General features: G+C 40.7%; 2 protein-coding genes across 5 annotated transcripts; both read right to left on the reverse strand.

The window, feature by feature from the left end:
• Window positions 1-754: 754 nt before the first annotated feature.
• On the reverse strand, window positions 755-6866 carry LOC115589317 (roundabout homolog 2-like). The gene is made up of 5 exons (XM_030430163.1): window positions 6836-6866; window positions 5896-5937; window positions 5518-5787; window positions 4352-4600; window positions 755-1274 (listed from the first exon to the last, which is right to left on the reverse strand). The coding sequence occupies exons 1-5, from the start codon at window positions 6864-6866 to the stop codon at window positions 1000-1002; spliced, it is 867 nt and encodes a 288-aa protein (XP_030286023.1). The 3' UTR covers window positions 755-999.
• Window positions 6867-7651: 785 nt separating this feature from the next.
• On the reverse strand, window positions 7652-13664 carry LOC115589822 (Fc receptor-like protein 5). Of its 4 annotated transcripts, none has more exons than XM_030430986.1 (7): window positions 13606-13664; window positions 12871-13131; window positions 10562-10810; window positions 9405-9470; window positions 8199-8264; window positions 7924-8046; window positions 7652-7830 (listed from the first exon to the last, which is right to left on the reverse strand). In XM_030430986.1, the coding sequence occupies exons 1-7, from the start codon at window positions 13637-13639 to the stop codon at window positions 7772-7774; spliced, it is 858 nt and encodes a 285-aa protein (XP_030286846.1). In that variant the 5' UTR covers window positions 13640-13664; the 3' UTR covers window positions 7652-7771. The 4 variants fall into 4 exon arrangements, with proteins under 4 accessions (XP_030286846.1, XP_030286845.1, XP_030286848.1 ...); XM_030430985.1 differs by having other exon boundaries at window positions 7924-8049; XM_030430988.1 differs by lacking the exon at window positions 8199-8264.
• Between the last annotated feature and the right edge of the window lie 2389 nt (window positions 13665-16053).

Raw genomic sequence — 16053 nt, forward strand, 5'->3', positions numbered from 1 at the left:
TATGCACAGCCATGTGACAAAAGAAAAAAAGGGAATTCAACCTAAACAAATGAAAGTATCAGTTTTATTCAGTGAACATCAGTCAGATTTAACTAGCGTTGTCAAACGTTAGCGCAAATTCCTCTTAAAGCTGCTCATTTTTTTCACTCTGTTCGCTCTGTAGTTTGGGAAATCAGGAAGTGCAGCAGAACATTGTGGATGGCAGTAGAAACAAACCTCCTTGAGCAGAAATAGATAAAGAAAAGGGTCTTTTGAAAGGCAAGTTCAGCATCAATGCCCTGCCAGATGGTTCTCTCCACAAGATCAACGTTATTTACATTTACTGTCGATGTGAACTGAGTTACCAGCGGAGTATATCGAGGCTCAAATACCACTTGCTGGCACTAGCACACAGCTGGTATAGAGAGCCCTCCAGATTAATTTGCAAGTTAATGTGGCACTCTGGACATTTTATTAGTTCAGATTATGTCCAGAAGTAGTATTTTATTACTTCTGGTGAGTAACTTGGTCCCCCCACCAGTATTTTTCTTATTAGTTTACTTTAAAATACCTTGTGTTACTACAAAAACACAGGAGAAGCTCACCTGCTTCATTTTATGTACCTGTTGGGCAATACCCATGGTACATATAAACATGGTGTTCAGTGGCCATTATAACATTAACAGTGAAGATAAGCAGGTTATATAGTTACATGTTTTACAAATTAAGTCGGTGATTAGCAGCAGAGGTAACAGTGAGCGGATGATATAAGCAGCAAATTTAATCAATGCTTTATTGGCACGAGCAAACAATTTATATGGCACCGGCGTCTTTTGTAATCACCATCATCATCATCATCATCATCATCACCATCATCATCATCAGTGACACAGAAAGACAGAATATATTGAAACTAAGAAGCAACAATAAGAGAACTTTACTGACACACAAAATGACATAAGAAACAATATTTGTGATGTTTGTGCAGCTTGACTGTCACACACAGACTGTGCTGAACAATTAAAAGTGATGTTCTGTGGTGACGCCAGCCATGTCATCAACATGCTCGTTAACCATCTGCATGGTGACGGTGCATGATGTCGCCGTGGGGGAGGAGCTCGAGTGGAGTTTTGAGTTCCAGGCTCGGTTGCTGCCCATCTTCCTGCAGCAGCATATGGACACCATCAGGCCTGTAGAGATGCAGTACGGACTAATGGCCACTAGATGGCAGAGCAGTTTGACCAGAGGAAAGGCAGAGAGGGGGGCTGAGGAGTTGGTGGGAGGAAGAGAAGCAGCTGTGGAGGAAAGCCCTTACAGATAAATATGTTATATTATATAAGCAAGTTCACTGGAGTTCAATTGAAATTAGATCGGGCAGGGAGTTCAGCTTCTGTTATGACACAAATAATTGACACATTGGATTCTTAAAGGAGAACTTTGGTCGATTTAAACATGCAGCTTCATTGCTCAAGCTGCCCTTGACTTGCCAGTACCGAAGACTCGAACACATTTGGTCCAACCATTACAGAGCTCCGTGAACGGAGACTTAGCATTGACAGCTAACAGCATGGGGTCAGAACTTTACACTGTGTTTTAAGCGTCTTAACATGCTCCACATCTCACACCAAAAGTTATGCAACATCAGCATGTAACCCTGTTAAAATGTGTTCAAGACTAAGATAATATAATTTAATAAATAAGTTCATTGGGTAATAAAAAGCACTTAAGGTTAGAATGTTCAAATTCATTGACCAGCAGTGAAGTTAAAATAATGCTCATTGAGGGTAATTAGTATTGGATATTGTTCAGGTAATATGTAAGGTTTCATAAAATACAGCATTTAAAATGTTAATGGTTGGTTTTGTTAAAATATGTAAAATGCTTTGAATGTACCTGTAAGAATAGGAAAGGAAGAGTTATACAAATGTTTGTGAATTTGTCCTTCTTGGACCTTTGGTGATTTTATGTTATGTCAGGACCTTTCTTATTCCTGGACCAATCTCATTCGAGGTCAAAGGACCAGGGGCGGGATGAATGCTGCTGACCAGGAAGTGAGAGAGAGTGACGAGCGGAGGAAGCCGAGTGATGTACGTTGTCTGCTGTAAAGTAAAAAGAGAAGAACTTTCTAGTTAATGTCTACGCCAGTTCGAGTGAAGTTGTTCGACCAGGACTCTTTTAAAAGCTTGAATGGTGGTAGAGTTATGTTTTAGTGGACTACTCAGCACAAGAAGACATTCCGGAGTTTGAGTTAGCAGCTGACCTAGCGGCTAGCAGTGCGTGCACGGACTTTGCTAACAAGCTAGCGACGAGCAAACTTGATGAGTAGAGCCGGTGTGGAGCTGTAAGACCGACGACAGACACAGAGACCCGGACGGAGCCGGACAGCGTTGCCGAGTGATGGACTTTGTCGAAATCGTCAGCGGTGTGAGTCTTCTCTTCATCTCTCCTCCTGTTTCTGGCTGCCTGGATCGTGAGCGCGGGAGGCGAAAGCCATGAGTGACGGTACCAGTGTTTGATTTGCCTTCGTGGTGCAGCAGCCATTTTCTTTAAGGCTACAACGCACATGAGATACCTTCAGGCCTGCAACGTTGAACTGGGTATTTTCATTTAAGCTATTTTATTGCCGGCTATTTTATTTTCTTTGGGCCCATGTGTTTGAATGTGTCTGTGAATGCACTATTGTGAGTTGTAAAGCATTTGATAAGACCATTGAAAGAAATATTTAACCAGTGAGTTCATATTTTTCAAAGTAAATAACTCATACTTTTTCATAAAACAGGTGTGGTTATTGAATACTTTTGATGTTTTAAGTTAAGACAAAGAGTGATTTGTGTTTTTGATAGATTAAGAGTGTTTAAAGGATGAAAGTGTTTAAAAGGAACAAAAATAATCCTAAATACATTTCAGTTCATGGTAAAGTTTAGTTATTAATAGTGATCTAAAAGGTAAAAAGTATTGTATTTGAAGGTAAATGATCATACACACAGCAGGAAATCCCAAGCCACTTTGAATATTTAAAAGAACACAGGTTAGCCACCTCTCACTATAGTCAAACACGCTAGAGAGGCGCTACAAGCAGACATCAGCATTCGTCGACCGTGCACTTACACCCTCACTGGCGGAGACGGAAACGTATTCCAGCATTTTCGTGTTTCTGTTCATAATGTACATGTCCATGTTACAGCCTGTCATGAGCCTTGAGCCTTGCAATAGCCTGTTAAGTGCACACTCGATGGATATGCTAGTTTGGTCTAGCTACCGGAACACACGGATGTCAACAAACAGGTAAGTAGCTGCTTGCACAAACACACTGTTTTAACTACTTTTTTAATTCATTTTGAGTCATACACGCTACAGTGCTGTGTTGTAAGGTGTCTGCTGATGTTGCATAACTTTTGGTGTGAGATGTGGAGCATGTTAAGACGAAGAGAATGTGTTCGCGTCTTCGGTACTGGCAAGTCAAGGGTAGCTTGAGCAATGAAGCTGCATGTTTAAATCAACTGAAGTTCTCCTTTAAGGCTGTTTGTTTGGTGAAAAAAAGTTTTGTGGATTGTCTAGATGGCTGGTCTAGAGTCCAGTCAAGCCCAAGTCCAGTTTTCACCATTTAAAAGCCATTTGGCATGCAGTAAGCAATAAAGACCAATTCCCCTAACGTTATCAGCAGCCTTATCAGCAGAATAAAATGTTGGCAGTTAACGTTTCTGGAAACCATGGTTATGTTCAAATGTCTTTGTCCATACTACATACTATATACCATATTGGCATTTCTACAATAGCTGACTTTTATGACAGCCGGAGACCACTGTTGGAGACAGCGCCTGAACATCTGTAGTAGTGAAGCCACTGGATATTCTTTTAACAAGACTTCTCCAGCTGTGTTTGTGGCGATAAAAACAGGCATGTCTAAGCCCAAAACATGATCTTTCTTAACTGTAGGTAGTGTTTTTTGTTCCTAAAGTTAGACAGACCATAAACACAAAAAAATGTATCCTACACGCAAGTAAAGTTTCAGCATATCTGAAGTATACCGGTTCCTATCTTATTCTGCCCATTGGGTTGTCTAAATGAAGGATATCTAAAAAAAAAAGAAGAAGAAGAAAACTAGGTACTTAAGTTATTTAGCCATACTACAGGTGCAAATACTGACTTATCAGTCAACTGTTGAGTATGATATGTCAGATGAAGTGGATAAACTCATGAAATTATACAAATACAACCTGCTGTTTTCTTGTTATAAATCAGATCACGGTTGCTACATTCATTGGCCTCCACTATATTTGGAAACTCTAGAACATTTCTTTTTCAAACCTCTGAAACTACAGTCGACACTTCTTACTACGAGTTCATGAACACGGCTCCCTTGTTTCATTACCTCTGACACTCAGCTTGCTCGATGGTGATGTGGTCCGATCAGTAGAGCACCAGTAGTAACCTTCATCAGACCGTTGGACATTCCTGATGGTAAACTCTCCGTTAGGTGCAGCTTTAAACGGGGCGGTATGTCTGCCAAACTTGAAGAAGTTAACCGGGACAGTTGAACCACGTCTGTCCATGCAGCGCAGAGTCACATCACTTCCTGCCATCACAGGAAGTGCAGGGATCTCCATGATAAAAGGCCGTTCTGAAGCACACAGGGAACAAGCACATGAACAGGAACATAATGAGGAGACAGAAGTTCAGAGACTATTCTAGATCAATTTAGATTTTAAAAAATTGCCACTGGGGGAGCAGAAGAAGCTTTAGATAAAACATTATCATATCTTATAAAGCTGTTGAGTTACTTTAGCATTTGATTTAAGGTCATGTTTCTGGCCATCCAACATTCACTCTCCTTTTATCTCTGGTTTGGTCTCCTTTAAATCACCCAAGGGAAATGTTTGGCTCTTCGGTTGCTAAATGCTGAAGTTTGTTCACCTGCTGGTCGCTACACATGTCGTTACATGTTGGGCGAGCAGCCTGCAGAGGGTTTATGTAAGATTTCTTGCTGAATCTGATCTGCAGAGTTCTGTTGATAACTCCGTGGGATTTTTATCACCAACTACCCCGTACACGTTACACATGATCTTTCATCAGTTTTTAACGCAAAAATATGGTGCAGCTTTTAAACCGACGTAAGTAAAACATCTGCTCAATGACTGCTGTGGATTGAGATGTCATTGATCATTAAATTGTTTGGAGCCGTTCTTTGTCAGCTTGTTATTCAAATCGATCTGCCGTCTTGTTCTGTGTTCATCAGTAGGTCTCACATCGTGTTCCTCTTTGGGAGGGAAGTTATTTTCACCAACCCATGAACATAACTGTTCTATTGACTTAATTTAGTCACTATAGAAACTCCAGAATTGGTTGCTAGAGGCAGTTAACTCTTGACGTGACTTGCCACGTTGATCAAGTAAAAATGTTTACAGTATTTAAAATCTGTAGATCATACGTTTTACGCCTTTCTGTTAAGAAATACAGCAATGAGTCTCCAGCTTTCTGTGAAACTTCGACCACTATTAACACAAGACATGCTAACCCAACATACAGTCGCTCTTCTACCTGATACAGTGACGGTGATCGTTGTGCTCCTCTGTCCGCTGTGGTGTTCACACCAGTAAACACCTTGACCTGATGAGAGAGAGAGATCAGAGATGATGCAGGTTGAACGATTGAGTCTCCCGAAGCCTTCATCAGCCTCGCACGTCTCCGTCCGTATGAAGGATGTCCTCTTCAGCGTCCATCCAGCAGAGTTCCCGTCTTTCTCGCAACTCAGACGGACTGACTCGCCTGAGAAGAACTGCTGACGGTTTGGACTGACGTTCAGAGAGACTGGAGGAAAGACATGCAGGACAGAGTAAGATGGATGGCTGAGAAAAAGACAAAAAAGTGTGTTTGTATCAGTGTATCTTTGGTAGCATTTCACTTCTCTCAGCTTACTTGCAGAAACAGCCAATCCAGACACAAGCAGCACAGCCAGGTCTGCAAAAAGACAAGAAGCAAAGGTCATCAGTTAGCACAGGGCTAAACATGTCAAGTTCCTCAAATCTACTCTCATTATTCTCAAACAAGGTGTATACCACATTAACTGCATGCTGTGATCAGAGTAAGAACTTCATCGGATAATTGCGTTGCATCATTCGTTTTTCAACCTCTCAGACTTGTGTTTTGTGAAATTCTTCTTGCAGGGCAGAAAAGAAGAACCCTGCAAACCACAGATGTTTGCTTTTCTTCTGATTTCTGTGTGAAACTACGGGTCACTTCTGCAAAAGCCAGACATAACACCAGTGACATGTAGATCTACTGAATGTGACCAAGTAACCACAGCTGATAAAATCAACCATGACATGACCTGGGTAAGCTGAACTGCTGTTATCTGCTGTTGCAAGCTGTCTTTTGTATATTTATATGTATATGTTTGTTGTGGTAAACTAACTAACTATCTGAATTAAAGTATTTGGACACTGACTTGCATTCTCTGTTATTTTGTTTTACCTCATACGTAGATTGCAAGTAAAATAAAACATTATGTAAAAGAAGCAGTACAATTCGCTTGTTGACTGATGCTTATACAGCCTCTGGTCCTTTCAACTCACCATACCATTGCTAAGAAAAGTTCAATAGCTGGATACAAAAAATAAGTTTGTTGTATTTAGAAACAAGGCGACCAAAGACATCATTGCTGAGCTTCAGTCTAAACTAGACGAGCACAAGTTAGAAATGCTAGAAATGCTCAGGGGTGTTTTTGTATCAGAGCTTCAGCAGCAACATCAAGATACAAACTGAAATCAGAATCTTATTGTCGAGACTAAAAGAGCTCGTACATCCTTTCATCTCCTTGATACATTTCAGCTTCTTTCAAGGTCTTTGTTTGACTTACCGAGGAGCAGAGGGACAGATGACGCCTCCATTCTGTCACAATGAAGAGTGACTGTCATAGGAACATGGTCCTATCATACTTATGTTGATGTTGTGCCATTTTTAGTGACCGACAGTGTTAAACCACAGGTTCTGCATTCTTAAAAGACTTTACATGTAAATAGCTTTGTGTCTTTCGTCCTCACACAGGACATCACACATCCTTCGTGTTGACTTGCAGACAGAGACGTTTTATTTTGCTGCAGTTTGTTTGTTGCTTGTCATTTTAAGTTCCCACAGTGCCTCATCTTCTGCAAAACTATGCAAGTCTGCAGATTAACATTTACTCAAGTACTGATCTTAAATATAATTTTGAAGTACCTTATTGGGTATTTCTGTTATGCTACTTCTGCACCTCCGTGTTTCACAGGCCAATATTATACTAAACTGCTGTTGCTGGTTACATGTTAGTAACTTTGAAGATATGAGAATATGTTCTCTGTATGAAATAAAAACATATAAAAACAGTATAACAAGTAATTAAAATAAAAAAATAATGACCAGCTATAACATAAAACACTGAGTACTTCTTCAAATACATTTTGCCGCTCATACTTCTGTACGTCTACTTCAGTTAGGCCTTGAATGAAAGACCTTTCCTTGTAGTTGAGTGACCTTGCTTGACTCGAGGTGACCTTATTACTTTCTCAGCAACTGCAGATTTAACATTTTAGGCCTTTGCACACAAAGTCTGTTTGTTTTTAATGCGTTTTTTAATATTTTCTTCATCTGATAAATGCACAGAAACCTTGCACATTGAGGTCTGATGCCTTTATTATTATTTGTTTCAAATATTCACAAAGACAAAGCAGTAATAGCCAATCGGTAACAATGGCTTCATGGTTCTCAACCCCTATTGGATGTCCAGTCCCCCAGTTTCACAAAAAAGTGCTGTACTTCAAATTATTTCCTCCATCTGGACTTCATCGCAGTTTCTTGTCTCTTTAACTTGCCGTGCTGCAGAAACAAAATCACAGTTCATCTCTCTACAGTCAACAATGGAGCTGAAAACATCTTTAAAATCATCTCCATCCCCACAGTCACACTCACTTTTAGCCTTGCCTCTGTATAGGACTCCCAGTTTGATGGTGGACAGCAGGTAGGGAGTCCCCACCACTAGAAGACATATGAGTCTGGAGACATACAGGTGGGAAGCTGCAGGAGCACCAGGACCTGCTGGTGTTCAAAACGCAGCATGAGGTCATGAAACTGTGAACCTCACCTCTCCTGTATTCATAAATCTATCTCTGCTGGAATTCAACGTATTTAAAGCAGGAGACACATCAGCCTCAGGACCTGTGTAACATGTTCTGTGGTTAACTCACCTTCTGTCACGTTTCCAGTAAAACCACCAGAAGGTCGAGCTGAGTCCTTTTTCTCTGTGACTTGTTCTGTGCATAAAAAAAACAACATTTTCAAGATGTTTAAAGATAAAGCTAACGAGCAATCTCATATGACTTCATGCTGAAGATGAATGCACCTGCAGTCTGATCCTCTATTTACTGTGATTTAACACTGTAATAATACCAGCCCAGTCCTCAGAATAAACATTAAAGTCTATTTTTTGCAAAACCACAAACAAGTTCAAACTGAACAATGCTTATGCTGCAACTTTACGATTATTGCTTTTCCAATGTTCACTTGTGACAACGCTGCTTCTGCTCTGCTTGGGCGTAAAAGCGAAATGGAGTCAGGAAAACATCATTTTTTTGCTCAAAACACTTGTTTGAGTAACAATAATACGTCTGAAGATGTCCCAGGGTCTCTTTAAAAACACAGAGTTCCGCTCGCCAAACATACAGGTGCAGTCGTGTCGAGTTCATGTCCAACATATCTGTTTTATGTTACCACAAACACGGTGAGGTCTTCTTAAAAATATCAAAAATAGTTGCCAGTTCATTTTCTGTCCACAAGTTTATCGATTCAGCAGGTTATTTGTGCAAAACCCAGTTTTAGAAACTCTTTAAATATCTGAGTCTGCAAAGTAACATGGGTTTTCTTCCTGGATGTCTTCACACCACCATTAGTCTGCCGAGAGGATCCATTCTAGCTTTGAACATCAGATGGCAGTGTTGAGAGATGTTTTGCTGTTACCAAGCTGAGTGCATCTTGAACGGCCTCATCAGCAGCACAGTGGATGGTAAATAAAAGGTCAATATTAAACCAACTTTAGGAAAAATGGGCAACAAATAACTGGACAAGCTGCGAAAACTTCAGTGAAGATGCTGGAAAAACTAAATGTATTTACATTAAAAATGATTTAGAAATGGTTGTCAATACATTTCAATAGTACTGTAACCGTACAGCTTAAATATAGAAAAAAATGTTCACAAATGAGTCTGGAGACAGACAGGTGGGAAGCTGCAGGAGCACCAGGACCTGCTGGTGTTCAAAACGCAGCATGAGGTCATGAAACGGTGAACCTCTCCTCTCCAGTATTCATAAATCTATCTCTGCTGGAATTCAATGTATTTAAAGCAGGAGACACATCGACCTCAGGACCTGTGTAACATGTTCTGTGGTTAACTCACCTTCTGTCACGTTTCCAGTAAAACCACCAGAGGGTCGAGCTGAGTCCTTTTTCTCTGCAACTCGCTCTGTGCATAAAAACCAAGATTTTCAACATGTTTAAAGATAAAGCTGACGAGCGATCTCATATGACTTCATGCTGAAGATGAATGCACCTGCAGTCTGATCCTCTGATCCTCTATTTACTGTGATTTAACACTGTAGAAATACCAGCACAGCCCTCAGAATAAACATTAGTATTATATCAAAGTCTATTTTTGCAAAACCATAAATAAGTTCAAACTGACTTTTGACTGCTTTTGCTGCAACTTTACGATTGTTGCTTTTCCAATGTTCACTTGTGACAACTCTGTTTCCTCTCTGCTTGGGCGTAAAAGCAACATGGAGTCAGGAAAACATAATTCTTTGACTCAAAACACCTATTTGAGTCACAATAATACATCTGAAGATGTCCCAAGGTCTCTTTAAAAACACTGAGTTCTGCTCGCCAAACGTACAGGTACCTGTTTTATGTTGCCACAAACATGGTGAGGTCTTCTTAAAAATATCCACTAGATGACTTTAAAATAGTTTCCAGTTCATTTTCTGTCCACGAGTTTATCGTTTCAGCGGGTTATTTATTCATTTTTAGAAACTCTTTAAATATCTGAGTCTGCAAAGTAACATGGATTTTCTTCCTGGATGTCTTCACACCACCATTAGTCTGCTGAGAGGATCCATTCTAGCTTTGAACATCAGATGGCAGTGTTGAGAGATGTTTTACTGTTACCAAGCAGAGTGCATCTTGAACGGCCTCATCAGCAGCACAGTGGATGGTAAATAAAAGGTCAGTATTAAAGCAAAATTACGAAAAATGGAAAAGATTTGAACATATCTGAACAAGCAGCAAATCTTCACTGAAGAAGCTGGAAAAACAACATGTTTTTACTTTAGATATGATTTTAAAATGCCAATACATTTTCTGTCAATCAACTATTTTTGCAGCTGTTCTGTAACCGCATCGCTTAAAAGTTACAAAACAATGTTTACAAAAGCTGAAAAAGGAATCTGAATCTGCAACATAACAAAAGCTCTCAAAAATTTGTGGTGATAAAAGATGATGTGTGGGAAGTTAAACATCAAGCCACCATACGTCCACATGTTCAGTGCTTCATCTCACCTCTGACAGCGAGCCAACTCTCTGCCGACGCCCCGACATTGGTGATCACACACATATAGAGGCCTTCGTCAGACTTGGACACGGCGGAGACGGTCATCTCTCCTGTGATCGCGGCTCCAACCGGATTTCTGTCCTTCATGAAGATGCTGGCTCGCAGGTCCGAAGAGTTGCTCTTAGTGGAGCAGCGCAGAGTCACAGATTCTCCCTCCATCACAGGAGACACGGGACTCTCCAGGATCACATGGTTCTCTTTGAATCACAGAATAATTATGAAACGTTATCGAAACTTAAAACAGCTGCAGGTGTTCATGAACTGTAAAATACCTGATCACAGTGAATGCTGGAGCCTGTGCAGCTGTCTCTCTTTTGCTTCCTTTGGTTTCCTGCTTTATTTTGAAGAATTCATCCTCATGTCTTGTTGTGACTTTCCACTTCCTGTCCACCCTTTTTTTTTTCTGTGTGCACCTCATCTGTCAATCAGTCCAAGTGTGTTTATCTGTTAGTCTTTGTCAGTTTGTCTTTGTCTCTGTTGTGTTTCTGGTGTTGTCATTTGTACTTTAGTTGGTTTTTGTTTCTCTTTGGGGTTGTTGCTTTGCATTTTGGGTATTGGACTTTTTGGGTCCTCATCATTATTCAAGCTGTAACAGCTGATGATATTCTACTTTATATTATGTGTCTGAAATTAAATAAAATGCTGCACATTTAATATTGGAAATATGGAGATAATCCATAATCCATTATCAAATTATGCATCTGCTGTACTTTGTGTTACCTGTAGGAAAAGATCATCTACACAAACAAAGTCATGTCTGGAGCAAATGTACGGAAGTATGATTTGAAAATTAGCAGATTTCATTCTAAAGGATAAGAGTTCAAACGTTGTTTAACTGATAATTACAGGCATTTCTTTTTATTCTATTTCTTTGAGGTAGACTGTTGTAATTTTGAACAAAGAGAAAAACAATAACAGTGCATGAAATCATTCCTCTGCTGAGAGGTTCCATTTGTAGTTGGCAGCTTTGGACACCAGAGGGCAGATATTTTACTGTTAAAGAGACAAGTCTTGATCTTTCTGTTTCTTTTGGTGAAACAGCCTCATCATCATCATGGTGGACGGAGAATAAAATGTGATTATTACAACAATTGGCAAAAGAAGAGCTTTAACGGGATCATGGATCAGGTTATTGTTGAGAGTTTCTGAATATTTTGAGTTCAGATAATCAAACTGTTATGTTATTTTGTGTTATTTTGGTTTGATAGTAGATTCATCTTTTGGCTGCTTGTTTTTTTGTGTTGTTGAATTATCCCCCCCAAAAAATTGTCCTTTTGTTAAGTTTTAAGCCTTAAGATTTCAGATCTTCTTCCAAAATCAGCAATAGCCTTTCACTTCATTTACATTGTAGTTGCCTTGTTCATCAGTCAATTTCATATTCAGTGGTGGAGTCCACCATTCAAACTGTCTCCACATGCACAAGGAACAATGACTAAGACTAAGTGACTGCTGATGTTAACCCAACATGTCCTGCTGCTGCTGCTGCTTCACACTAAAGGCATCCACCTGGTGAAACACAGAATGGCTTTTATTGTGAAGCATTACCAGGAAATGCAGCATGTTAGTCACCCAACATAAATGCTAATGTTTATTAGCTTTATACAAATTCGCCTCATGTTGCTGGCAGGGTGTTTGCTCAGCGCCGCCCCTCCCTACACGCAGAACAGGCGCTGTGTGTAGGGCCCCACCAGCCATAGGGGGTCCCATTTTGCGCAAGGGGATGCATTCTTTGCAAATGCGTAAAGGATGCGCATCGCTGCAGTGAGGCACATGTAGAGCGCCAAGTCAGCCCGAGGCAGGAGAGAGAAAAAAAAGAGACGAGTGATCTGACACCACAGGCGTTAACGCAATGATTGACATCGTGGCAACGCAATTTCAAACATTGCCTTGCCACAATATTTACATTAATATTTACATTAATTTCATTGTGTAATTTACCATTAAGACCAAAACAAATCTCAATAATCTGCTTGTATGATGGCTTTCTTGTCATAACAGGGTCAATGCTGCAGTTTGTTACCAAGGGTGACACAGAGCCAGCACCCAGCACGTCATCAGGGCCATCAAGCACCATGTCATCTGTAAAAGGCTCATTTGATTTGTTCCTACTAATAAAGGTTGTAAACCTAAATGGCATTTTGTGATACAGTCATTTTGTAATGGGGGGGGGCTCAAAATACAACTCTGCTTAGGGCCCAAATTTGGCCAGGGGCGGCCCTGATTCTGAGTTTGACCTCACTTGAAGGACAGAACTCACCGGTGACGCTGATGTTGGCAGCTGGACTCGTCTCTCCAGATGTGGACTCACACCAGTACACCCCGCTGTTCCAGCTGTAGGCCTCATTGATGGTGCAGGTGGAGCCCTGCTGAAAGCCCCAGTCGCGTCCACACTCTGTAACTCCTCGGACGGTTTTGGCCTTCACTGTCCATCTGGAGGGTTCCCTGACGTCCTCGCAGCTCAGAGACAAAGACTCGTACTTAAAGAACTGAGATCTGTCAGGAGAGACGGTCAGAGAGGCTGCAGAGAAGACGGAACAACAAACCACTGGTGACTTCTGCTTTTAAAAGAACGCTCGAGTAAACACACAAAATATTCTCGGCGGCCATCCCAATCAACTCAGACCCAAAATGATCTTCTCTTACAAATAAGAGCTTCAACTCAGACCATGACATCTTCTTAGTTACTTTGAAAACAACAATTACATACGAGTACAGTTACAGACAGAAGAGTTACTTCCACGCCTGGTTTAAACCCCAGTCACATTTAAGTTAACCTTTGTACTTTGGACCTTCATCTTTCGGTGAAGGTTCAAACTCAGGTGATCACGCCAAATGTTGAATTATTAACAGATACTTAAATAATTACAGTATATAAGCCATTGTTAAGGATCTGTGTTTGCAAAAAGATACAATTCTTGACGAGACCTTCTGTTTTCACTGTTGAAGTCTGTTTAATATCACATGAGTGAATATTAAGTAGCATGTTACTCACAGAGGGTGAGGAGGAAACCTGTCAACTCCATCATGTCTCGATGTTGACTGACTGTCAGAGAACACGAAGAAGCATCGAAACTTCATGTCAGTTATTAATACCTGACTGACGTGTGGTTGTTTTACACTGAACGCAGTGAGACAGACGTGAACCACGCGGTTTTTTTCATCTCACCTTGAGAACTCAAACACTTTCTCAGCGTTTAAATACCACTAAACAATAAACTAATATCTACATATGTTTTATTATTTAACACTTCACAGGACAAATCAAACTAACTTGTCATTATTCGTTAATCAATAAAGATGATTTGATGACCCGTATAGACATTTTCACACACGGTTGGTAAATTAAGACATGTAGACTGTCAGCGTTGAGGTCGTGAATGTATTTGAAGTGCTTGTAAAGCCACCTGCATGTGGTGCAGAACAGACAGCACGTCCCTGAACACACAGGAAACACACGTTTATTTATGGCATCCATTAATGTTGTGCAGTATGTCGTTTTGGTGAAGCTAAATAATCAAACTCTCTGTTTTCATGCTTGACACAATTCAAACTGTTTTATTTAGTTTATATGTGGCGGACCCTGCCACCTTTCTAGCTTCAAGCAGTGTTCTGGGACCTTCTTTTCCTCTGAGAGCAGCTTGTTTATTCAACTCTGGAGAAAAGTTTGTATTATGACCTCATTATTATTGTAAATATTAGAATTCTGAGTTTGAATTTATTCTACAAAACTACATAGTGTCCCTTTAAGAAGTGTATTTGTACACCATAGTCTTTTAATCATTTAAAGGCTTCTGACCTTATTTCAGACTGTATTAAAGGTTCCATAAAGTTTAATTCTAAAATTTTTTTTATCTCACAAACTCCAACCTTCATTCTTAAAACTACATCGATAGTAGGGAAGGTGATCCGGGAGATAGTTGATAGTTGAGTCTCATTCCCAAGTCGTCAAATACTGTCGCTCTGGGTCAGAACTTCAGGCCGAACACCAACCAGAAGCTTTAATGAGACTAAACGATCCACTGTCTATCTGCAGAATCACCTTCCTTACAGTTCTGGTTTAACAGAACAACTCATTCATGAAGAAAACAGAAAATAGAGGCAGAAGTTCAGGAAGGTAAAAGTGTCCTGCAGGGGGTGCTATAACACATTTAACATGTGAATGCAGCTTTAAATAAAGTAGCTACTCAGAACCATGTAAACAGGACATTCAATTCTTACTTGCTTTACACGTTACCAAGTTAGCTTTGCTTTTTAAAACACATATTAACATAGCAGTAACATCACTGTTACAAGAGACATGATTGTTTAACACACCACAACTAAAACACAACCATTTACAGTCCAGTGTTGTTGGCACCAAATCCTCTAATATGGGATCCTGTAGGAACAAAGTCAAAAGCAAACGTTCCTGTCTCAGATAAATTAAATCCCTGCACAAGAAAAATCATTTACAGAATGAATTGTTGAAGAGTGGGTTTGTTCAGTGGAGAAAGATCATCAGCAGACCTCAGATCAGATCGCTCTGCTGCGTGATGCCAGTGTGAACAGTGTTGTGTAACAAAACATCTACTTCACTTTTCATCCATCTTCATTTAACCCCCAATTTCCACTGGATACGTGTCCGCTGCGTTGCAGCTCCGATCCGGTTTTGCTCCGCCGTCCGCCGTCCAGCAATCTCCACCGGTTGCGGTTTGAGTCCGCTGCGGCGCAGTACGGTAGACAGCTGGCTCACGAGGCAGAGGAGTTCCCGCGATAATCACATGATCACTCACGACCGCAGTTATAGGTCTGTGTTATTAAAATCAAGAACACGAAGTTTTTCCGACCGAGGGAATAGCAGAAAAGCTTGTGTTTGTCTCTTTTTTTGAGATTTATGTACTGGTGTCAACACCGAGTGTTTTATTTTGAAAGGTAACCGGATGCTGTTTGTTATTTTAGCGCTTGACTTCCTGTCTGCTCGGTGCTAAATTCAGCTGAATTGCTGTGTCGCACTCCGGCATCCGCCAGATATAGGAGTCCTGCGTATCTGTGCCGGAGGGCGCCGGACTGCCGGAGCTGGGACGGAGCGGATACGCAGCGCAGCGGACCTGGTGGAGATTGACACATTGACTAAAGTGAAACGTATTTGCTCCGCTGGCGTGGCGGAGACGCAACGCAGCGGAGACGTATCCAGTGGAAATTGGGCGTAAGGTTACACTCGTCAGTCCAGTGATCAAAGAATCAGCTGGATCACTCTGATTCTTCTGCATCTCCAGCTCATTTAATTTCATAATAATTTCCTCCTTTTCATTTGTTGCTTTTAAATTATTTTGTCTTGCAACAGTCTCCTTATTCTTTATGTCCTCCTGTAGTTTCTCAAACTTATCCAGTTGTTCCTGAAGGTCTTCCTTCTTTACATCCAAAGTCTCTTCCGTCTGTCTCTTCACCTCTTCCAGCTGCT

Source organism: Sparus aurata, chromosome 10, assembly GCF_900880675.1.
Source record: "Sparus aurata chromosome 10, fSpaAur1.1, whole genome shotgun sequence".
NCBI classification, from domain to species: Eukaryota; Metazoa; Chordata; class Actinopteri; order Spariformes; family Sparidae; genus Sparus; species Sparus aurata.

Bases quoted from the DNA above. Each gene is read 5' to 3' on its own strand.
- LOC115589317 (XM_030430163.1), bottom strand. From the start codon at position 6,866: ATGGAGGCGTCATCTGTCCCTCTGCTCCTCG. The intron at 5,938-6,835 runs GTAAGTCAAACA...GTCTTTTTGCAG, and splicing joins ATCTGTCCCTCTGCTCCTCG to ACCTGGCTGTGCTGCTTGTG. The intron at 4,601-5,517 runs GTAGAAGAGCGA...TGTGTGCTTCAG, and splicing joins GATCACCGTCACTGTATCAG to AACGGCCTTTTATCATGGAG.
- LOC115589822 (XM_030430985.1), bottom strand. From the start codon at position 13,639: ATGATGGAGTTGACAGGTTTCCTCCTCACCCTCT. The intron at 9,471-10,561 runs GTGAGATGAAGC...TTTTATGCACAG, and splicing joins GAGTTGGCTCGCTGTCAGAG to AGCGAGTTGCAGAGAAAAAG. The intron at 7,831-7,923 runs GTGAGTGTGACT...TTGTTTCTGCAG, and splicing joins ATACAGAGGCAAGGCTAAAA to CACGGCAAGTTAAAGAGACA.